The 24,282-nt window shown below is 46.3% G+C and overlaps 1 protein-coding gene across 12 annotated transcripts in view; it reads right to left on the minus strand.

Moving 5' to 3' along the window:
* PLEKHA7 (pleckstrin homology domain containing A7) overlaps positions 1–24,282 on the minus strand; it is a 199,780-nt gene that overhangs the window by 112,240 nt on the left and 63,258 nt on the right. The window contains exon 1 of one of the 12 annotated variants that reach the window (XM_057507425.1): positions 13,124–13,458. The exons of 10 other annotated variants lie outside the window; for them this stretch is intronic. In XM_057507425.1, coding sequence (XP_057363408.1) covers positions 13,124–13,206 — 83 coding nt within the window. In that variant the 5' untranslated portion in view covers positions 13,207–13,458. Of the gene's footprint in view, positions 1–11,637; positions 11,796–13,123; positions 13,459–24,282 lie in introns of those variants that run through there. One more of the 12 variants, XM_057507427.1, reaches the window with a different exon arrangement.

Genomic DNA, 24,282 nt, shown 5'->3' on the forward strand with positions numbered 1-24,282 from the left:
TAATAAACGAACAATCTTGCAGAAACAATGACCCAAAAGAGGCATCACAATGGCCCCCAAGGAGATGATGAAATTTAAAGTGAGAGAGGGGAAGATTAATTTTATGGGCAGAAGGATGACATGGGTAATGTACTTAGCCAAATACAAGTCTACGATTGCTGGGCTGAGTTCCGCACTTTTGAATTTGAGAAAACCTCAAGTGCTGGTAATTAGACCTGAATCTTATCATCACCACTTAATATATGACTAATGTTTTATAAACACATCCACATCAAGGTGTCACTTAATTCTCACTCACAACAAACAAGCCACCATAATCAGATGAAGCAAGGGGCTCAAGATTAAGAGACTTGCCCAAGATCCCACTTCTAAGAAGTGCAGAGCTGGCAGGCAAACTGCAAATGGAGTCCAAACTCTGTCTTTCCAAGTTTATTTATGCCTGCCTTATGCAGGCCAAAACAGAGGAGAGAGCTTATACTCGGCAAGACTCCATTTATGTGAGTAACCCAGCACAGTAGCCAAGTTGGGAATTTGCCAGCTAATTTTAAAAGTGAAGGCCCCAGACAGAAAAACAAGTGTCGTAGGATGTCATCGGGGAATATCTGACACACAGCTTCCACCGCTGAAGTGCGGTTCTCAACTGGAGTGATTTTTGCCCCCTCTCCAGCCTGTCCCTCTCCAGAGACATTTGGCATTGCCTCAAGACACTTTTGACTGCCACACCTGGGGGATGCTACCAGCCTCCAGCAAGCAGAAGCACGAAATCCTGCTGAACACTCTACAATGTATAGAGCAGCCCCACACAACCAAGATGACAGCCGCAACTCTCCATCTCAGCAAACTAGACAAGCAGGAAGATGCGCTATGCTGGACTTGGCTAACGGCTCTTCCAGGCTTGGCTCTAGACCTACTTCCCAATGTGGTCCTCGGCAAGTCACTTGACCAATCTGTATAGTATCTCCCCTGTAAAATGGTGTGTGTGTGTGTGTGTGTGACATTTTTAAACAAAATGATTCTCAAACATTCCTCTACCTGATAATGGCCTGGGATTCTGGCTACAATGCAGATTCCCAGGCTCCATTCCCAGAGAGTCTGCATTTTTAACAAGCACACCCAAGGGAATTCTGGTATAGATGGTTAGGAAATTATAATTTGAATGACATGGGAAAACTAAATTAAAAAAATGTGTGTAGCTTTTTCTAAGAAGGATTTGTGAGTTTAAGGAATGTGCCATCAGCACTCCGGGGGTTAACTGAGAGCCCCCCCCCACAACCTGTGGGAAAACTGCAGGGGCTCCCTCAAGGGAGCTCCCACCTCTCCACACTTCGCTCCAGCCAGGAGACAGAAACTGAGGAGCAACTGGAACCGTAAAAGCAGGCCCTCAACCTGCGAAGCTGCTCATGGAACTCAGCCCAACCACACTCTAGAGAGGGTGGGAAGAGGGGGCCGACTTAGGACACCAGGTCAAATGCATCAGCCATCGAGGAGCCAGTCTAAAACCCTGTAAAGGAATCCACAGGCAAAGCCAAACACACTTAGTCAAGGGACTCATTAACTCGGCAATAATTCCGTCCCTTATTAATCCCCTGGGGAGAGGTATCTACAACATTCAAGGGGAAACTGGCAGAAGTGAGGCATCAGGGAGCCCCACCTGCAAGGGTAACAAGAGCCAGGAAGGGATAAATGGGAGCTACAACTGCTCGAACACTCACTGTGAGCCCCAGCTGCTCTGACTGTCCATCCTCTAGAGCCCAACTGAAAGCCGGCCTGTCACTCACTCACAGCCATGTTCCCCATCCCTTCCTCCTGTGCCCTGAGCTCCACAGGTTTGAGGGAATAAACATGTCCAGGCATCAGGTCCTGAAGCATCAGGTCCCCCTGCTCAGGTCCCCTGCTTTGCTTACCAGGCAGAGTGACACAGCCAGGGCACACCAAGGGAACAGAAAGGGGGGCCACGTATACCCTCAGGGGCTTCCCATCAGCCAGTACCACACACAAAAGGTCTGACACAATCTCTCATTTGTCATTTACCCCTTCTGCTGCCCTAAAGGATGTGGAGCAACCTCCTGCTGCAGATATCAAAGGCCTCTAACCCTTATCTTCTCATAAAGGGAAACTGCTGATAGGACAGGGTAGGCTCAACCTACTCCTTCTTCTGGGAAAAATCACTGAACATTATAATCACCTGTGGAATGTTTTAGGCAAGATGAAGCCAGAATCTCTGGCTTTGGGACCCAGGCATAAAAAGTTTTTCAAATTCCCCAGTGAATTCTAATGTATAGCCAAGGATAGCACTCACTGGGCTACAGCCTCACAGTGGGGACGCTGGGCTCCAACTTGCCAAGTGAAAAGTACCAATGGCCTTCAGCCCCAAAGTGAATGTGGTGTAACAATAAAAGGAGGTAGAAGAAAAAGCGTCCCCTCTTCAAAAGGCAGAGAAATGATCTGATGCAGATTTTAAAGGGGGGCTGAAGAGCAGAGAACTAGCTTCTTGACTGTGTGCACAAACCACTGGGTTATGCCTCCTAAATGTTTGTTTCATTTCAGTCAAACACTGAACAAGGCACCTTGCCTAAAGAGTGTAGACCTTGTGTGGAGGCAGAACTGGAAGCATGGAGCAGTTCACAGGAAGGCACAATCTCCAGGGCTGACACGAGAGGAGGGCAAGGAGCTGGAGGGGTCAGCCAGCCTGGGCCCGGCCCCAGGGACACTTTGAGCTCCAGCCTCCTCTGGGCTTCCAGCCCCGCTCAGATACTCCCACAGGTGCAGCAGGACTCAATTCCCAGTCTGTTTCCTCTAGCACTCGGTCCACCCTGCTGGCCTTTTGCCAGCCAGCACTAAAAGGCCTAAGGGGGAGACACAAGGGGCCTCCTACTGCCCCTGAAGTTGCAGCTATATTCATTTCCCTCCCAAATTAACATTCTACTGCCCCTTAATAAAGCCATCAGCTCCCAACAAAGGACACTGCCTAAGAAAGGTGGCCAAGGCTGTTTGGGCAGAGGGCACACCAGCTACTTGATGCCAAGGGTGGGAGGCCCAGATTGGGCCCCTACCTTCCACACTGACAGCAGCATTCCCATCACCAGAATGCACTCAAATGCTCCTCCCTGCCTGGCCATCCTTCTTTACTGCATGTTTACCACATAACCAATGCACTTGGGACAGAAACATAATTAATCCTCACTCTAGCCACATTTCTTTTTTCCCAGAGAATGAATCTGATAGACCCGCAGAGTCAATAGGAGAGCACCACTTGGAATGCTAATTGGCCCCCAGAGTTCCGCAGGGGGCAAGGAGAGGCCTCCTTTGGAAACCCTACCTGGTGTTATTGGCAGCAACCCGATGCAGGAACTGCCCCCCTAGTCGCGACAGCAGTAGCCAGAGACCCTCAAGTTTCCTCCAGGGTAACATGAGGCTGGTGGCCAGAGCACTGGTGGTCAGGCAGCGAGCTGAGAGGCAAGTGGGCTGCGACGCTGTACAGCTCCTCCCCGCTCCGCTCACCGCACTCCACTGCGGGGAGCTGGCAGGGGCTGAGGATTTAAAATGCAGCAGATGAGATTTAGGTTAGATTCACAGACAAACTTCCTGACAGAGAGGGAAGCACTGGAAAGGCTGACCCATTACTTAAATTTCACTGAGGAGCTACAAGAGGCCGATTGTACTGTCTGCCAGGGAACAGGTGAGTGATGAGGATACAGCCTTTGGTGCACAATGATCAGAAGCAGGGACCTCACCCAGGTGGCCACAGCCACCTGCCATGTCCTACATTTGCTTTTTAATGTAAGGTAAATAGAACAGCCTGATAATTGTCACCAATATGCACTTTTAAATGTACTTACTCTTTGATCTAGGAATTCCAGTTCTAGGAATCTAAGAGAACAGTAAAAACATAGTCAAGTATTTTTATGTATTTTAGGGAAAAATATGTATTTTAGTGGGTACAATCGAAATACCCAACTATTGAATGAGGAATGAGTAAGTTCATAGTACATGTATCCCACAAACTTATGTAGCAAATAAAAATGTTTTCAAGGAATATGTAAGAATCTAGAAAATGCACATGATATAACATTAAGTGAATAAAGCAAATTAAACTGTTTTACCAAAATAAAAAAACAATGCATGTACATTTCAAAAAAAAAAATGAAAGAAAAAAAATACACCAAAATGTTAGCAGAAATCATCTCTGATTTGTAGGCAATGTGTGCTTAACAGTAGGGAAACAGTACATATACACTGATTGGCACCCTCCTAGAGGATTTACATGCCCTGCCAGCTTAATTCTTTCAAGGGCAGGAAGAAGGGGGCCAGCCCCTAGTGGAAAGACTACTTGCTAGGTATCATACCTGTGGGTCAGCATTAGTGGGCTCATTGTGTATATATCGAGAACACTCGAGAGGTTGATTAACAAGCCCGTGGTCAGCCAGGATAAATTGGAGAGTGCTTTTATTTCCCTCTTTTTCGGTATTTTCCAATATTCTAAAATAAGCACATTACTTTAAAATCAGAAAGTGTGGATATTAAAAACAAGAAAAGAGCAGTCTGTTCTCTGACATATCTCAGCACCATAAATCTACGTCATCTGCACAGACATTATTCCCAAAAAGCAAAACAGTGGCACTCAATCTTGTACTTGGCAAGACAACCATATTTTCACTTCCAAAAAAAAGCTTGGCATACCCACTGCAGCCACCTGAGAACGACTGGTCACCATTCCCCACTGGGAAGCACAGGGTCTTCCCTCTCAAAGATTTGTGGGGATCCCATTTGGTGGCCAGAACCTCCTTCACGTGTGCCTAAGTGAGTTGAAAGGCAAGGGATAAAGGTGCAATCCCACAAAGAACTGGGATTTATTGGATAACCCTGAAAAGTCTCAAACTGCCAGATTTAAAGAGGATCACTATTTACTCAATGTCCACTATATGCCAGTAACTGGGCAGGGTGCTTTCACATACTTTGCAAAGTAGGAAACATGAGCCCTGTTTTACACATGAAGAGACAGGCTCCAAACTCACGTCAACTTTCCTCAAATTACTGACTATAGGTGGCTGGGCTGGGACTAAATGCTGCTCACCCAACTCCAAGTCAGGGAAGCTTTCCTCCTCAGTCACCTCTAGCTTAGTATCTTTGCAGGGAGCACAATGCAGACCACACTTCTTTCCAGACTACACCCCCACTCTTGGTACCCTGAGACAGGCCACTTTGTATCTCCACCACTACACGTGGTGCTCACACACTAGGCCCATGTGGCCACTTCAATGATCTACTATGGCCAAATTTCCCAACCTGCCTCTTGATCCTTACAGGTGACCTAGCACTGCAGGATGGACTCACTAACAAGGGCCTCTCTGGAGGTGCCTCAAACTGGTGAGAGGAGGCAGTCATGCAGTCCACACAAACACTCATTCCTTCAAGATCTCCTGTATACTCACAACATCTCTAAAGCAAGCAGGTTCATCCCCTTTTACAGACAGCAAAATGGGGGTTGGAAAGTAGATTGACCTGTTCTAAGTCTAGTAAGTAATAGACCCAGCACTGGAACTCAGGGCCTCTAATTTCTGGCTGAGTGATCTTCCACCCACAGGGGAGATACCAAGAACTTGAGCTCTGAAGCCTGAAGGCCTGGATTCATATCTTGACCCCACTATTTACAAGCTGTGTGGCCTTGAGCCCATTATTTAACCTAAGTCTTATTTTCCTCAATAGCAACATGAAGAAAATAGCAGTCCCTACCTCATACCATTTTTGTGAAGATTAAATGGGGTAATATATGTAAAAGAGCTAGCAGTTGCCTAGGGTGCTGTTAGTTAAATTATCACACAACCCTGACTGTGTACCAGCAAGGCTTTTCTGTCTTACCTACCCACTATGCAAGGCCAGGAAGGCTCTGTCTGAGAGCAGGGCCATGAGGATCTGCACCAACTTCTGTGCAACCATCTCCTGCCTTTTGCAAGCCTGGCCAGTAGCCTCCCTCTAGTTTTCAGATCTTACTGAATGTGCTCTTCTCTCTGCCATGAAGGCCCTTCCCTGCCCACTTCATACCCTAACTCCAATTCTCCTTCAGTTCCATCTGTGGTCAGCTAATTCAGAAAGTCTTCCCTTATCTCCCCAGGCAGGCTTGTATCCCCCAGATTCCCCCATCATGGCCCCTAGTACAGAGCAGATGGGCAGCAACTGCCTCGTGCAAGAGGCCACACTCTGTGTGGTCCTAAACCATGGAGAAGTAGAATCTTCTTGGCTGGCCTTAGGAGAGTCCCAAAGACTAGAACCCCATTCTAGTCAAACTCTCTCAAAGGAGGCCCTCTCTCTACAGCCTGCGACTCCAGGTTTCTTCACTAACTTGGAAACAGCTCACACGTAACACCTCCATACCTCCGCTCTAGGTAAAAACCTACTAGTTGACTCTCTGAATCCTGAAAGTATGGATAGATGAATCAACCTAAAAAATCATCTAGTAAATGCCCTTTAGACAGACTGACAGGCATAGTCTACATCTTTGCAGAGCTCACAATTCGCACAGCAGCATCACAATATGAATAGAAGCCAAAGGCAGCAGGGTAAGCATTCCAGCACGAGGCACGCATCAGATTTGATAAATACCACATATTATAAATACAGTACATTCTTTGAAATTCTATCAAAATCAAGCTTTAAATGAGCAGGCTACAGAGGCAGCCTGGCAACCCAACTGCACTTGTGACCATGGGAGCCTGGTGCTTGAACAAGATGTCAGAACCCTGAAGCAGAAGCTCAGGCTGGGTCCAGGGCTCACCTTGTGGAATGATGCTGTGGTAAGGAGGGGCAATAAGGAGCCCAAGCTGGCTTCTGAACCCTGACTCTCCATTTTATCCTGGCTGACCACGGGCTTGTTAATCAACCTCTTGAGTGTTCTCGATATATACACAATGAGCCCACTAATGCTGACCCACAGGTATGATACCTAGCAAGTAGTCTGTTTCCACTAGGGGCTGGCCCCCTTTTCCCTGCCCTTGGAAGAATTAAGCTGGCAGGGCATGTAAATCCTCTAGGAGGGTGCCAATCGGTGTACATGCACTGTTTCCCTACTGTTAAACACACGTTGCCTGCACACCACCTCCATGATTTCTGCCACATCCCTCGTCCAACCTGTACTTCCACTTTTTTCTTTAAATAGACCACAGACTTTAGCCATATCCTAAGCAATAACAGCTGCCAAATGAGGGCTTTGAAGTTCTAGCTATATTCTTCAAACACCCATGAAAAAAAACATATTGTCATGTGCAAAATTATTAAAATAAAAAATACTCACCCCTTTATTATCCCATATCCTTTCAAACTCTTAGAAACTCAGGTGAAAAAACCTGAGTTCAGGTCCTGGCTCAGCTAAGAACTATTAAGCATACCCAGGTCATTTCCATTCCCTGAGACTCATTTTACCCCAAGTAAGAAAATAAAGAGGATGGTCCAGACAACTTTTCTGTTTCCTTCTGGTTCCAAGATCCTGAGATTTATTATCAAGTGGTCCAAATGAGCAAAAGAATCTGAGCAGGGAACTTTGAAAAACGATAATGAATACCATTCAATATTATTAGAATCATTCATCTTAAACTAAGAAAGAAGGACAAGAGAGATGACAAAGAGGGATATGCCCTACCTTCCCTCATCTCGAGGACTGACATTGTGCTTCCCCTTTATGGGACTTACTTTATCAGCAGTTTTTCATGATCAGCCACTTGGTTTTACAATGGGACAACGTGGATTTGAAGCTCAGCCTGAGTGGCTATTAGTTTTATCACCTTAGGCAAGCCATTTAACCTTGTAGTTTCCACAACTGTAAAATGGGTAATACCTCCTTCACAAGGTTGTTTGGGGATTAAGTGTGAGTAACGTGTCTAAGCACCTGGAACCCACTAGATACAACTGCTGTTTGCTGTTGCTATTACACCTGGACTAATTGGTTGATTACACTCTCCTACGTCTTTATAAACTCTCCGAAAGCAGGAATGTCTGGCTCTCCTTTCTCTCCCCCACGTTGCCTCATGCAGTGTTTCACACAAAATAGCAAACTTGCCCTGAATTTGTAGTGCATCAAATTTTACAGAAAGAGTGCCTGATCCAAGACAGGACACTGGATATGCCCAGAGATGTATAAATAACAAGCAAATCTGCCTGGACAAAAACAAATGTTCCCTCTTCCTTCCCAAAAGAAGTCTTTCGAGAAATCCACCAAAACATAAGTAGTGGCATATCTGCTGCCTGGGCCATGATCCCCCACTTTGGCCTTCCTTTGTAATATTCTAAATAATCTGCAGTGTGTACATAATAGGAAAAGTGATTTAAATTATTACAAGGATGAGACTGCTTGTCTCTGAGTCAGAAAGTCAGATTTGGGGTCCAGTCTCCACCATTACACATCTGGCTACCTGACCTTGGGAAAGTCACTCCACTTCCCACTAAAATGGCAGGAATAATATACCCACTCTGATGGCACCACCAGGCTGCCGTGCGGGTCAGGGCACTCAGCTCCGTGCCATGAAGCCCTGTCTGTCTCCGCTAACGAGAGCTCTCCAGTCTGCTGAGCATGCCTGGAGTCCCACCAGTTGCTTTTCACTTTTTATTCCTAACCAGAATTTACTACTCCTTTATTTGCGGCATACCCTCACAAACGTTATTCTTGTCATAAAAGGAAAGAATAACCCACAAAGCTGCAGGCTTTTTCTTACCCTGTAAACATGCTACACAAGCAATGAGAATGAGTGTGAGGCTGTGATCATAACTGTTAATGAGCACCACCTGCATTTGAAACACCACCAGCGGTGAGTCCTTATTTGCACAGGGTGTTTTTTTTTTTTCCCCTCTACCACATTTAAGACTTCAGATTTGAGTGCTCACTGGAAGATCGTTTAGAGCAGAGGGAAGAAGGCAAAATAGCCAGCCAGAACCATCAAAAAGATGGGACCCTAAAAACTCAGAGCCAAATGGCCAGTTCTAGTCCAAATGCCCGCATCATTGAAGTGTTGCCCAGCACTGAGGCAAGCTGATGCACAATCCCTGCGTTACGCCTTGCATCACCATCCTAGTATCAACTATCTTTGATCCAGCAGCAACCCCATTCTTTAAATCCAACATTAGGCAGGGGCACATAAGACAGTTGTTAAGTCCCACATGAATGACACTTAAAAATCATAGCCAAGGAGATGCTAGTCTATAAGCCCCACAGAGTATACAGATAAGTGGCACAATAAGGACCTCTTTTATTCATTTTACAAACATACCCAGAATTAGCTTGTGATGTTAGAATAGCTCAATGGAAGAAAGGCAGTGTGCAGACATATTTGCATAAATTTGGGTTTATTCCTACTCTGGAAAACAGGTCTTCAGATGCATAATTTCCATAGGGGATCCATTACACAACAGCTGACAACAATAGCAATTACAATTCCTAAGAGCTCAACTTTGTCTTCAATAAAATATGGGCAATAAGGAACTGCATCATACCCTGCTTAAGAATTAAATGAGGTAATACAGGAAAGCACTTAGAACAGCATCTGGGACATAATAAGCTATCAGTTATTTGCCCACCGCATTACAGTTTTGCACACATTATCCCATTTGATCATAAGAACTATATGAGGCAGGTTTATTATTCTCACAGGACTTGGTCCCCATAATCATGGCTGGACCAGAGATGGCTGCTCTGCAAGAGGCTGAGCACACTACTTTTCCTGCTCCACTATGCTGTGTGCCCACACTCAGGAACTCAAGGGTCCCCAAGCCTCTTTGAATAATGAGACTGGGAAGCAGGATTGATGTGAAGGTCAAAAGAAAAACCCTCCCAGGACAGTTCTCACATCTGACCCTAGAAGCCTGGGTATGGCCTCTGGGGTCAGCACAAAATGGTATTTCTGACATTCTCATTTCAGACTCTCTCATTCAACTCTCTCAGTCACTTCTCCAAGGATCCTCTAGTTACATTCAATAAAAAATAATAGCTACCAATTAACAAGCACTGTGTTAAATCCTTCACAAACATCTCATATATTCCTCACAGTTATCCTTGTGCGGGGGAGTTGAAGACAGGCATCCTTATCCCTCGTTACCACGCAAGAAAACTGAGACTCAGGTCCTGCGACACAGCTAGTTAACAGCAGAATGAGTTTGAACCCAGTCTGCACAGAAAGTGTCAAGCACCACCTGGCTCAATGAACCCCTCGTTCTCTCTCCCCTGGCCCCTGGATACCCCTAGAGCAAAGGCCTGCAATACTAGCCTCTCTTCTGAGAGAATATAAAGCCAAAGAAGGAATTTTGCGGTTTTGCAGACCAAGACTGCAACACTGCCAGGGTCTTTATTCTGTGTCTCCTCTTGATTTTGTCTGATTCAAAACAAACCTTCAAAGCACCTCTCCTGTAGCCTGGGGCCGAGGAAAGGCAGTAACAGCTGCCCCCCACCCCAGTGCTGCTTTTAAGGGGAAAGGAAGAAGACAAGTCCAGACTGCCGTTTTCCCAAGTTGCAGGGACAGTCAGCCTCAGGACAGAGGCCTCAGCTGATGCTGGACTCACCCCAGCTGCTGTGCCAGCATGCACATTAGGAACAGGACACTTGGGGGAGTCTCCAAACCAGCCCTCAGTCCTCTGACCCTATAACCTACAGTGACCCCTCCTGTCACAGTGACGATTCCACAGGCTTTCTGATAACTGCCCCACTTTCCCAACAACCCGATGACCTTCTGCTCACCTCATGGCAATCAGGACCCTACGACCTACCCAACTTGCTACAGAATCACCTTGAGCAGCCTCCCCAGGCAGTGGCCAGGCCATTATCAATAAATACTCAGCCATGAGCAGCAGGTGGCAAGGTGAGCTGACATCAGATGGCAGCCTTGGACAGACTTCCCATAACAGAAAAAACTTGTTTCTAATCAGGCCCATCTCCAAACCCTTAACTCCAGAGTGCCAGCACATCACCAGCAGAACAGGACACTGCGGGAGAAGGTGGCACTCTAAAAGCATGTGTGTTGGGGGAAGGGTGCCACTAAGTGTACATACCACCAACCCAGGTGAGAGGACAGAAGGCACAGACTCCCCAGTAACCTAGGGCATCAGGGTTAGCAGCCTATCTGAAGCCAAGCCCTCTTCCACTTATTTCCTCCCTGGAAGGCTGAGACAAGACGGGGGGCTATGCGTTGCTGGGCTGCCATCAGACCAGTTCAACCCTAGAGACCAGAACCAGGAAGAAGCCAAGTCACTGAGGTGGGGGACAGAAAACTGGGGGGAGGCGCCCGAGGTACTACAGCAGCCTGTCTCAAGAGAACCTCTGTGATAAATCACAGCCTGCACTAAAATCTCCCTCCCAGCACTCCGTAAGCCTATCCCCCTCTCCCCATTCGCCTCAGCTCCCCACACCCAGCACCTTCCGGACCCCCAAGAATATCAGCTTCCAGAGACCTGCTCATCCTCTCATCAAACTTATTCTACAGATCTATCAACCCTTCAGTATACAAGGCTGTGATCTATTCTAAACTGACAAAGGAAAAAGAGGTTCCCAGGCCTCTAAAGGCACAATGCTGCCAGGAGGGCTGAGTTTGGCAACTCACCTCAGGTCCCACCTGGAGAAAAACCTCCGCAGGCCTGCCCTCCAACCCCCACTATCCAACTCACCTCCACAAAGCCAAGCCCCATCCACAGCCCTCCATTTAGGGCTGGCCTTTCCATTCCCATTCGGAGCAGTGCAAACAGGCCAGCACACACAGCACACGCCTTGTCAGACAACCAGCGATAGAATCCACCTTCTCCCGGCCAGGGAGGAAGGGAAACTGAAACCGGCTGCGGGAGGAGCTCCTCCCCACCCTCAGCTCTCCCGCACCTAGCCCTCCTCCTTCCTCCAGGCGTGGAGGGTACTGGGACAGACAGGTCAGGTGGCCACCGGGCAGGCACTTCTGCCTCGCCCACAGCCTTACGGAGCACCGGCCTGAAAACACACCCCCAGGCACCTGTGGAGCAGGTGCGGAGGTTTTCAGGCAATCGCTGGGAAAGGGCAGCGCTTTTCGTAACACTCCCGACTGCCAGCTGAGGGCTCAGGTCTCACACACCTGGCCTGGAAGTTTCTTCAGGAAGCTGTCCTCAGGCAGCGGGTGGGAGTGAGGTTTATTTCAGAAGGCAAAGGAGGAAAAGTACAGCTGGTTCAATAGTAGACAACCCAGAGAGGCGCCCTTCCTGTTCTCCCTGGGGGAGATGGGGCTGCCCACAGATGGGGAAGAGGGATCCTTCTGGCGGAGTGCCAGTCACTGGGGGAATGCCAGCATCCTTCTCGGGAAATAAGCTGCAATACCTTGGACGTAAACCTTGATTGCCAACACACACACACACACACACACGCACATACGCGGGGGGGAGGTTTGGCGGGGAGAAAAACCTGCAACCTACCGATCTCATTTCCAGATTCCCCCTCTCCAGCCTAGACACATTAATAATTAACTTGCCTACCCGGGAGCTCGCCGGCGTTGCCATAAAAGATGAGTAATGGCACTGGAGCCCCGGCCCCTTGCCTGCAGGCTTTTGGGCTCGGGGCTGGGACGGGCACCTGGAACAAAGCCTCCGCATTCCTCCGGGAAGGTGTGTCTGAAACCAGACCGTCAATGAGAAGCTGACCCTTTACCTACCGCTTAGCCGGCTCCCGGCAAGAAGGGGGGCGGGGAGAGTAGAAAGGCAGAGGAGGGGCGGGCGCCCCAGAGCGCGGTGGAACGGGTGCTGAGGTAGCCTCGGCCCCCTGCCCCCTACCCCCCTCCCCGACCAACCAGAGCCCCCAGCCACAGCCAATTTCGGGAAGCTGAGCTGTCTGCAGCAAGACAATCTCGTTACCTTGAACGCGGGCTGTACTTAGAGACCCAATTCTCAAAACAACAAGGCAGCTCCCTCGGCGCCCTTCCCGATGAGTAACCCAAAGCTGGGCACCAGCTCAACAAATTCTCTCGCTGAAACTCCAGCGGCGAGCGGCTGCTCCCAAGCTGATGGCCAGCCGGGGACGACCGGCTCCCGTCATGTCAGCACCCGGGCGCAAAAGCTCCCCCACACGCAGCCCGTGCACCATGCGTCCTGCCGGCTCAACAGTCAGCAGCCCCCCGAAAGTTACGGCACGCAGACACACCTGCAAGTCCCCCGCGGTGGCCCCCGCCGGCCCCCCAGGGCGGCGGGGCACGCGTCCCCGGGTGGGCAGCGCCGCGGCTCCATGCGCTCCCTGCGAGAGCCAGGGCCCGCCACCGGTTAGTGGCGCAGGGCGGCGGAGTGCGCCGGGGCCTCAGCGCGCCGGCAGCGCATCGCGCGCCCTCCTTGTCCTCGCCTGGGCCTTTCTAAGGAGCCCACACCCACTTGACATCAGCGCGGATCAAAGCACGTGGCGCAGCGCCAGACGGCGGACCCCCGGCGATCCAGAGCGCACCATGCGTGCCCCCGCTCGGCCAAGACCGCACGTCCCAGCGCAGCACATTCCTCTCCTTGCAGAGGATGCCGCAAGCCGGCGTGGGTACGGAGACGGAGGAGGCGCGGGGGGCGGGGGGCAGTAACCGGCGGAGGTAGCAGGAACTGCCGCCTAACAGGCGCTGCACTGGCGCCCAGCCAGCCACAAGCAGACCTTACAGCCTTTGCCGCAAGTGTCCATCGACTGTGAAGACGAGGCTGCAGTGACCTGGGTAGCTGTTCCCTCCTCACCAAGGAGATCCCTGACCTTGAATTGTCTCCCAGAATGACTCAAAAAGGCTCCTCTCTAACCACCCCTACTAAACTGCCGGGACCGATTCTGCCAAGCCAGGAATGAATACTTGGTTGCATATGTTTACTGACCCCATCACCTAGGAGGCTGACATGGGGCACCCAGAGGAACAGACCATACCCTCTAACTTGTGTTTATACCAGCCGCCTCTACAGGGTCTTCTTTCTTTATCTCTTCCCTCAATGCCCTTGACAATAAGGAACAGCTCTTCCTGATTCTGCAATCAGAAACAGCACCACCCAGCAGCCCACACACACTTCTAATTCACTCATTAGCACACATCCAAATAGTCAAACATTCAAGCATTTTAAGACTTAGTATATGCCAGGAGCAACAGAAGATAAACAACATTCCTACACTCAGAGAGTAGGCTATTCAGGGAGAGAAATTAAATACAAAGCAAGGTGATTATCATTGTACAAAGGGTATCAAAGGTACTGTAACAATGTACACAGGGACCCTAAACTATGTTGGCAATCAGGAAAGCCTTCCAAGAAAGTGACATTTGAGTTGCTAAGGCATGAAGAGAAGTCATCCAGTGTGGGAGGAAAAGTTCAGGCAAAGAACCTGCTTAGTAAAGTGTAAACTCAATCCCATTCACAGGTGGAAATGATCAAGCAACAGTGACCTGCCAGGCGGGAGGAAACACCTGGGCCTCTGCCCAGGAGAGGTGTGGAGCAGCTCACAGACCCTGTAAAGGAGCCTGGTAGTCCTGTACAGAGGCCCTTATCTCTGTTTCTCAACTCCCCTTGAACCATGTTGCCCCACCTCAATGAAAGGGCTCTGAACAGGAAGTCGGGCGCCTTCCCCTCTGGCTCCAGCTCCATCATCAGTTTGCTGTGTGGCTCTACAGAAATCCCTTCCACTCTCTGGTTTCAGTTTCTCAATCTAAAATGAGGGGTTGGATTAGGACAACGTTTCTCCATTTACTGTTTTAAAACTCATACTCCCTTTTGGATAAACTGTACTCTAGTGTCTATGATAAGACATCAAATCATTTTCCAAATCCAAAATTATAATATGGAATATGCTTTTAAAGTTACATATGCCCTTTAAGTATTAAGTGATATTCTGTCTATTGATGTCTGCTCAAGATAACTTGAAGGCAGGAACAAAGAAACAGTCTCCAAGTTACCCAATTCCTATTACTGTATCTGTCCCTCCCACATGAACTTGGCCACCAGCACTTATCATTTCTAGCCTCATTCCTTTTATTCTTTCCAGGATAAATTGGACAGCAATAAACAGAAGTCTGGGTCATCCAAAAAATGAAAAAGCCAAAAAAAAAAAAGGCATGTTGTGGAAGACTCTTTTGAATAATTTCCATTGATGCTGAGAAATACATACTTTGAAGGAAACATACAATGGTCCTGGGGCCAATTTAACAACATTAATTAAAAGCCTTAAACATGTTCCTATCTTTTGAACCATCAAATCCATAACTAAGAATTTACACCCAAGACATAATTATAGATGAACACAAAGCTTTATCCACAGGATGTTCATTTCACCATTTTTGTAACAGGAAATAAGTGGAAATAACCTAAGTGAACAGCAGGAGATTGGTTAATAAACTGCGGCACATCTTTATAATTGAATATTTGCAACTTTATAAATGATACATAGAATATTTAATGTTCAATAAAACAAAAGAAATGCTACAAATGATCCCAATTGTGTGAGCATGTGTGCTTCAGGGCAGTGGTAAGTACGTATGGTGAAGTTGCACTGTGTTCATTTTTCTTACTGGCTGACTCAAAACCTACCCCCTGGAGCAAAACTTGATGCCCCTATAGCATTTCATCCCCACAAGTACATCTGTTAACCTGTATTAAAGTTATAGTAGCTTAATATTAAACAGAATGAAATACAACTCGTAGGCAGACAGGAACACAGTTAATTCTCTACCACTATCCACTTGTCATTAGGGATTTGACAGTATCTTAAAGGGAGAATGGCTTTCCCTCCAGACTTTTCATTTCATATTGATTTTTCAGTTGTTCTTTCCTTGAGTCTAGTTCAGTGGTTTCCAAACTTTAGAGTACATAAAGAGTTACTATCCATGGTGGTTTAGGATAATTTTGACTTAAGATTTTTTCCCCCCTACACTCTGAGTTTAGAACCTATCACTGTATAAAAGTTCAGGAACAAGACTACCAGAGGGATATTTACCAAAATGTTGGAATTACAATTGATTTTTATTTCCTTCCTTGGGATTTTCTGGGGTTTTTTTTTCACATTGTTAGATTATAAACATAAATTACCTGAGTAATCAGAAAATTAAATGCTGCCTTAAAATAAGTGGGTTAAAAACGTTCCAAAAGATAAAACAAACTATGCCTTGATTTTAAAAGGGTTGACTTTAATCATGACCTTCATATCCCTCCCCTCTGCAAGCTCTGATACTGCCCCAGCTGGTACCCCAACACCCAAGGACAGACAGTACATCGTCGCTAGGATACCATGCAGGAAACACTGGCAAGAAAATTATTTTTACATTTTCTTCCTGGGCTGTGCTTATAATAATGCTTAGGAGCTTAGACTAAAGGGTCCAAAATGAAACAGCTATGACCATCCGTTAATGGATTTGTCCCCTACACCCAGAACTCGCTACCAAATATTCTTAATAAATCAAGAACATGTAAGGCATATACCCTTTTTCCTAAGGACCTAAGACTGTTCAGCCTGCTTTTCCCAGCCCCAGTGGTAGGACCAGTAGAAAAAGAACAGGCTATAAACCAGACTGGGCTCAACAACAGCTTGTTGGACGATGTGTGCCTCAGATTCCCCTCTGTTAAGTAGCCTAATAAAGGCTCTACTTTTCCTTTAAGGGACTGGCAATAAAAGCACTAGGACCAAGTGAACAGCACCTACTCAGCACAGGGGGCCAGTATTTAACATAAGTATATGCTGGGCCTTCTGTGGGGAGAATGGAGCAGGCTAGTTGTGGGTGCCCTGGCACAAGATTGGCAAACTGCAGTCTGCCTCACGTTTCAAGCTTTCCGAGAACCTAGAGAACTTACAAACCAGAGAAAGGAGCTGAGGTGGGAAAGATAACTGCTGATTTTCTCCTGTGGCAAAACTCAGGGACTCTTAAGTGTAGGACAAAAGGCAGCTGGAATGAACACTCTAAGCTGGTAGCCCAGGTTTCTCAAAACTTAATAAAGGCAAAACCACGAGGGCAGAATCTGAAGATGAGGAATGCTTGTGTTATTTGGCCACTTAAATTCAATAATCATTTCATCCCCTACCAAGCATTGCAACTTCCCACATTTTCTGCTCAAAACACATGACTTCCAAGACAGACAGAGCTACCATCAGGTTACATTTTAAATCCACCTAGAGTCTAATAAAGCTAATTTTACTGTTATGATGACTATTAAAACACGGGGCCTTTGTTTAGAGAGTGAGCAGAGGGGAGGAAAACCCAAATATCAAGGTCTGGGAATTTTGATCATTCCAGAATTGTTTCTGGGAAGGATATTATCAGAACAAACCTGAATTTTAGAAATAACTTTAACGGGGCTAAATGTTATCAGAAGGCCCACTCTTAAACAACTGTCCAGGCCCTCAAGAAGAGACCAGCCCCCCACAGCCTGGCAATAGCTCGGGGGCAGAAATGAGGTGCCCTGCTTCACCTAAGCAGGAAACAGCAAACACACTGGCCAAGGGAGCCAACTTGGACCTGGGACTTGTTGCATAAGGATCCCTAAGACAGAAAAAAGCCTGCTTGCTCCGTGGTTGGAGACCAAAGGCCACCCAAATGAGAGTTCTGATAAAATTAATAAATAGCTAAATGTATAACTTTATAGATTTTTAATAAATCAAGAACAAAACCAGACCACAAAACACCTAATAAGCTAGAACACAAGTCTAGGGCAGGGATCTTCATACATTCATTTTAATCAAAAAAATCTCCAGGTGATTGTTTTTAAAAAGCAGATTCCAGTAGTCTGCCCTTCCCCCACCCCGAGAATCTGGTGGCAAAGGCCCAGCTCTACTCTGTAGTAAGCACCTCAGGTGGTTTGGCTGTGTGTGTGATCTGGAACCCACACACATTGAAACAGTCAAAGCTAAAGACCAGGAGGGCCTAATACACCTAATCTTCCCTTTCTAGCAAGAGTCACCCAAGTAGGCTTGAAACAATTCATAATTGAAACTGAATGAATCCAACTGATATACCTCTTGTGAAACCTCAACAAAAGTACAACAGAACTAGGGCATGAGAAAAAATGCCGGACAATGGAAAATACAAGGAAGCACTTAGCACAGAGGAAGTCAATTCTCTCTTAAAGGGATGAGGATGGTGTACTTGTGATGCCTGCCTAGTCTCACCTTGTACTCCTAGGCCAGGTGTGAACTAGCTGAATTCTCCAGTATTCTCACCTAAACATTCCATGGACTCCACCAGATCGGAGTTAAAATCTGGGCTCACCCACTTAGCATGGATACATATTCTCCCCTGCGACACTATTTCCTCAACTCTAAAACATAATAAAAAATACCTACCCCTCCTGAGGAAGAAATAACAAATTTCCTAAGTGCAAGGTAGTTACGTGCTTATGGTTAATGGTGGCCAACATTCACTCAATGGATAAACATTTTTAAGGGCCTTCTACAAGTCAGGCCTTGTAGGCACAGAAGATACAGTAGTGACAAAAGAGACAGACTAAAGTACAGATGATAAACAAGTTACAAATAATTTCAGAGCTTGATGTGTGCTATGAAGAAAACCAACAGTGATATGATAGAGTGATATGGGGCTTCAGGCTATGTACCAGGAAAGGCCATTTTAAATGAGGCATTTACACTATGATCTAGGGGAACAGCATGTCAAGCATAACAGGTGAGAATGAACCAAGTACATTCCTGGGAAGGAAGAAGGACAGGAAGGCTAGAACTCAGTGCCCCGTGGGAATGAATCTGGGGAGTCCAACAGCAAGGGCCACGGAGGACCATGCAGTACCTGGTGGGAATTTGATTCCCTTTGCAATGCAACAGGAGGCCATGGAAGGGTTTCGAGGAAAAGATTGTGCCGTGAAAAAGGCATGCTCTGATTTGCTTTCTAAAAAGACTTCTGTAGATTTTATATCGACAATGGCCTAGGAATTGAAGACAAATAAAAACCTAGTATTTTTTTAGTGCTTAACTATGTGTTCTGAAGTAGCCAAAGCATTCTGCATGCTCTCCTTCAATCCTCATGGAAACTTTGGATATGAGCTCTAATACTACCATCCTGATTTGACAGATGACAAAGCCCAGGCAGAGAGAGATTAGGAACTTGCCCGTCACAGTAAGTGGAGGATGCAATATGCAAGCCCAGATGGTCTGCCTGCCATGCTGCTCCAATGCATCTGCAAAGACGTGGGGAAAGTAGACTAGTTACAGAGACGGCTGCAGGAGCACAGGCAAGGGAGGGTGGAGGCTGGCAAGACAGCAGCAGTGAATACGCTGAGCTGGGTTCAGTTCTGCAAATGTTTTGTTGGCAGTAGCCAATTCCACTACTGATGGAATTTATAACAGGAATAAAGGAAAGAGACAAGCAAAGAAGACCCCAAGTTTTTGTTTTGAGCTACAGAGTGGATGCCAGTGCCATTTCCTGAAATGATTAAGCCTCAGGAGAGAACAAATCAAAAGGGGGGGTTGAGGCATCGAAATGAATCAAGAACTCTGGAACACAGAAGGCTGAGGTGTGTATCAGACATCCCAGGGGAGAAGTCCCGAAGGCAGGGAGCTGTGGCAGTCTCCACTCAGGGGAGAGGTCGGGGCTGGAGTCGCAGAGCAATCTTGCTACCACGTGACTCCTCAGTGCCCGTGTTGGGAGGAAGAGGGAGGAGGGCTCTCCAGCTCCCGACCTCTGGCTGGTTCTAAGAGCAAGGGCAGAGCCGCAGCTCGGCACGTGAGGCAGAAAGCCCACCCTCCGGGGTTCACTAACTTCTGCCCAGCCCCATCCTTGGAACCAGATTCCTGGGAGCCCATCTAAGCAGCATTCTTTCAGGATGACCTCCAGCAGGCCGATCGATCTCTGGAAGGCAGCACGCAGCCTGGCGGCCCTGGAGGAGAGGTTGAAAGTGGGAGCTTTGGAAGGAAGGCTGTCAGGCTTCTGCTCCCTTCTGCCACTTCAACACTCCTTTTTTTCAGTGGTCCTATCACAGAGGCCCACCGGGGTGTGAATCCCTGGAACTGCTCACAAGGACCTGAGTGCGAAGATAACGAAAGAGTTTCCAAAATAAGCCTCCCACATTCAGGTTTCCCAAGTGCCTGCCTGGCGTCCAGGCTACAGCATTTCCTTTAAAAAAAGCAACCTCGCTTGATAAAATACTTTCCCCATTCACACCTTGGCTCAGAGGAAGTGGGTGTGTCTGGAGGTCAGGTAGAGGTTGGAAGGGAAAACAAGGCAATTTTTAAAGTTCAGCTGAAATGTCAGGGAAAATGAGGCACCCCATGTTTACAAAGAGCTTTCCAAAACAGAGAGCAGCTTCCAAATAGCTTTTAAAAAATGGCTACATCAGCTTGTCCAATGAAATGGCTTTTCAGATTAACAGAAATAGTAAGAGGCTGTTCTTATCCTCCTTGCCTCCTTAGGTTTAATCTCCTAATATAATTTATACTCTCACTGGTGCTGATTGTTTTATTTTTTATTCATATTTTATCCATTTCCAATAAGCTGCCTTCAATCCACTGTGGAATAAGATAAAGCACCAGATGCACAGATAATGCACAGTCCTGACATTCCTGAATAGCAAATTTTCAGATCCATGTAATTGATATAGGTTGCTTGTTGTGGATATGAATTGGAAGTCAGGGCGAGGAAATACCTTAATTAATATGTGAAACACTTTAAACATCTGATCTCCTTATGCTAAAAAGAGAGCATCTGGCAATAACTAATATCTGCATTTCTCATATTTTTCTGTCCCTCAGTTGCCTAAACAATAATTTATGGAGAAAGTGGATGACATCTTATGTCCTACATAGGTATAAATGATTTTGTGGCTCTTCCTATTCAAACCAGGAACAACAGCATTCCAGTTTAATAACTGTGCTACTTCGTCTTCCAAATAAGACTGTCAAAGCCACTGAAGGAAATCGGAGGGAGAGTCAATCTAAATCTACCCACAAACAAGGCTGGGATCTGTCTGTCAGTCCTTTTCTGGTATGCGGAGGCAAAGGCAGGTCAATGGCCACGACTATTCTCTGGTGTCCTTCTAAATGTGGAAACAAGCTCAAGAATATGAAATAGCCAGTAGCCTAGAAACACAACTTTAGAGACATAAAAATTATTAGGTTTCCTAAATCCCTGACATGAGCCAAAATCCTTACTGAGACTAGTGGGCCAAAGATAGAATCAAAAGCCTCATCACATTTACAAACATCCCCTTAAGTGCCTTCTTCCGGAACACTTGAACATAAACCTGAATGTAGCAATTATTCACATCCACATGCGCAGGCAGCGAATGTTTTTGAGGAGTTTCATTCTCCAGGGAGCACAGGAAAGGTATTTTTGACTAGCATTTTTGTATCGCCAGAAGTCACTGGAACCAGTATCTTGGCACTCTAGAGCACACAAGTGATGGCAGATGCTCACAATGCTCCCCCTGAGGACTTGCAACCTTGCAGAAGAACAGACAGATCGTGCCTGTTGCAGTTTTAAATGTTTAATTGCCTTCAAATTTTTGAAGATTGACACTTCACACAATACACGGTAGGCGGCAACACTGAGTCATGAGAATATCCCATTTGCCAACCTTCCTGTGTAGAGAAAGTTTTAATATAATGATGAACCCCTTCTAAAAATTAGGTCTCTACAAAATAATGCGAAAACACACAAAGTAATTAAAAATGCATGCCTGACAAATTTGGAATCAAATGCACTTCCTGGCATGTTGTCATTTCCCCCCTCTACTCTCCCCATCAGTGGGCAAATCCAATTATTCCTTGAGACAACCGAACTGTGCATCTTTTCTCCCCTTCTCCCTAGTGACTTTTATGAAAATAATACTCAGCTTTCATGCATCTGCATTTCAGGAGACAGTGTGACAAGAGCAATAAACACATTCTCTGTGTGCAGAAACCAGGAAAAATGAGTTTTGAGACTGCCATTGCCAACCCCAGGTGTGGGCTTCCTTTCCCCAAACTCAGGAGAGCCTGAAAGGTAACAGCTGTCAGAAAGCACAATGGCCTGGGCCAGAAATACCCTTACTGCACAGTCCTAACTGCTAAGAGATAAGAACCCATAATCCACGCGGACATTTATGGCTCACTCTCAGACATGAAAGGAAAGCGCATGCGCTCTGGGGTCACGCAGAACTACATTTCTTTCACCAGCTACGTGACTTTGGGCAAGCTGTTTCCCTCCCCTGAGCCTCAGTTTCCCTCATCTTGAATAATGTTTTTCTTCTCTAATGGTAAAACCCAGAAACCTACTCTATCCCTTTTGCTTTGGCTGCCAGTAAACTCCAACTCAAATATGAAGCTCAGCAATAACACAGACCCTTAACGTATGTGAATTTATATTCTCCCCAATCCCTTGGTTTATCTTCTTCCTCTTATATTTTCCCTAGCCCCGATTTTAAATTTCTATTTCTGTTTTATCATTATATCTACTGTTCATGGGTCTTTGGTGGAAGGAAGCAGGATACAAACAGACATATTAATACTCTTTCTAAGGCTAAGGGGCTGAGCTGGAAAGAATTAACAGAGTGCCCTTTGTATCCCTGCCTGGCATGTTACCCCAGAGGCAGAGAAAGGCACATGGCTTGGTCCACTTTCATCCAAGCAGTGCATTCCCTGTAGTTTTTGTGATCCAGCACAATAGTGCGTTTTCCAGAGCCCTTTATCGTGTTATATTTCTACCCTAACAAGCAGCTTTCCTTTTGCTTATTTTTCTCTGAAATAGTCACTGACCTATATTTACAGTGAATCTATATTCTAGATATTCTAGGATAGGTGCTCCCACCTTTTTTTTTACCGTTTTCTCTGTTTAATAAAGGCACCTCATTAAATATATAACGAGTTTTCCTTTCACACCTCTGAAAGTTATGATATATACATACAAATCCTTCACCAGACCATATGTCACAATTTTTTGGATCAGAAAACAGTCACTCTCCTTTTATAATGAATTGCTGTTCACGTTTGTTTGAAAACAGAATAGAGATGAGATGTGAAAGAGGTCATTCACTTTTTTCAGTTTGCAATTTATCTGCACGTCATTTTTAAAAGATAGGATGTTTTATGAATAAAAAGTCCATTTTTGCAGAAAACTGTTCCTCTTCCTGGGAAGATGGAGTCTTAGATGACACTTAGATGCAATTCCAAGTAGGGCAAATTGGGGTGGTTCTCTTTTGGTCCTGGCCCCCTTTGTATGATGCAAACTTTGAAATGTCTCCCTCAGGGAAAAAATACATAAACACAATTTTGGACAGTGTGAGAGGATTCAAGGTGAAAGTGCATTCATAAACTTCTTAGGCAGAATCTCCTTCAGAGTGGAGCAAATATCTGAGGGTACCCAAGATGGCAGTGTGGCAAGAACATTTGAAAAAAAGAAATGTAACAAATAGTAGCTATATATAATGTAGATAGCAGCTATGAATGTTAATAGAAAATGAATATAAAAAATGATTTTCTTAATTCACTTATGTAATTTTTTTAAGTGAGTCAGTTTAAAGAAAAATACTACCTGGCTATTGCAAAAATGCAGAGATGGGACAGGAATGCCTGAAGTTGAGAATCCTTAAGTTTAGGGAACACTGCATAGGGGATTCACAAAACTCTAGGTTTGAAACCCTGCAGATACACTCTAAAAGCCATTATACATTTCTCCAAAGCACATAGAATGCACAGCATGAAGAGTAAACCCTAATGTAACTGAATATTCGGCCATAATAATGTATCAATGCAGGTTCTCCAAATGTCAATGTACTCTGGGGTGGGGATGTTGACAGTGGGGGGAGGCCGTGTGTATGTGCAGGTAGGAGAAATGGGGGAAATCTCCATACTTTCTGCTGTGAACCTAAAACCGCTTTGAAACGTCTTTTTTTAAACATCACTCTCATAAAACACTCAGTCAAGACCACTGTTTTTTCCTTTTTCCTCTCATGTTCCTCCAGGCCAGCTAGCTTGACAACACATACCCCAATGTCACTCTCATCCCTCCAGGTTTCCCTTCTATTATGAGCTAGAGGATTCCTGGTTTGCTGCAAACACTGTGGCATACGAAGGGGCTGCCTGCCATAGGCGATGGTGTGGGGCAGAGGGGCTGCCTGGGTGACTCAGGCAGTTAACGCAAAGGGTGGGCTGACAAAGCCCAGCTGCCATCTCACTGACACCCCGGATCTGCTGGGACTCAGACACTGCCACAGGAAGTGGGTCAGAAACCCAGGGGATCAGACAATGGTGCCGGGTCTGCCACAGGGGCAAGAAGGGTAGCGAAGAGCCACCATTCAGACTGTGTGGACCTGTCTCTCCATTCACAATCAGGACATTAAAATCATTCACTCAATGCCTGCCTCCCCCTCTGCGCTACAACTTCTAAA

The sequence above is a fragment of the Manis pentadactyla genome, chromosome 9 (genome assembly GCF_030020395.1).
Source record: "Manis pentadactyla isolate mManPen7 chromosome 9, mManPen7.hap1, whole genome shotgun sequence".
Classification (NCBI taxonomy): domain Eukaryota; kingdom Metazoa; phylum Chordata; class Mammalia; order Pholidota; family Manidae; genus Manis; species Manis pentadactyla.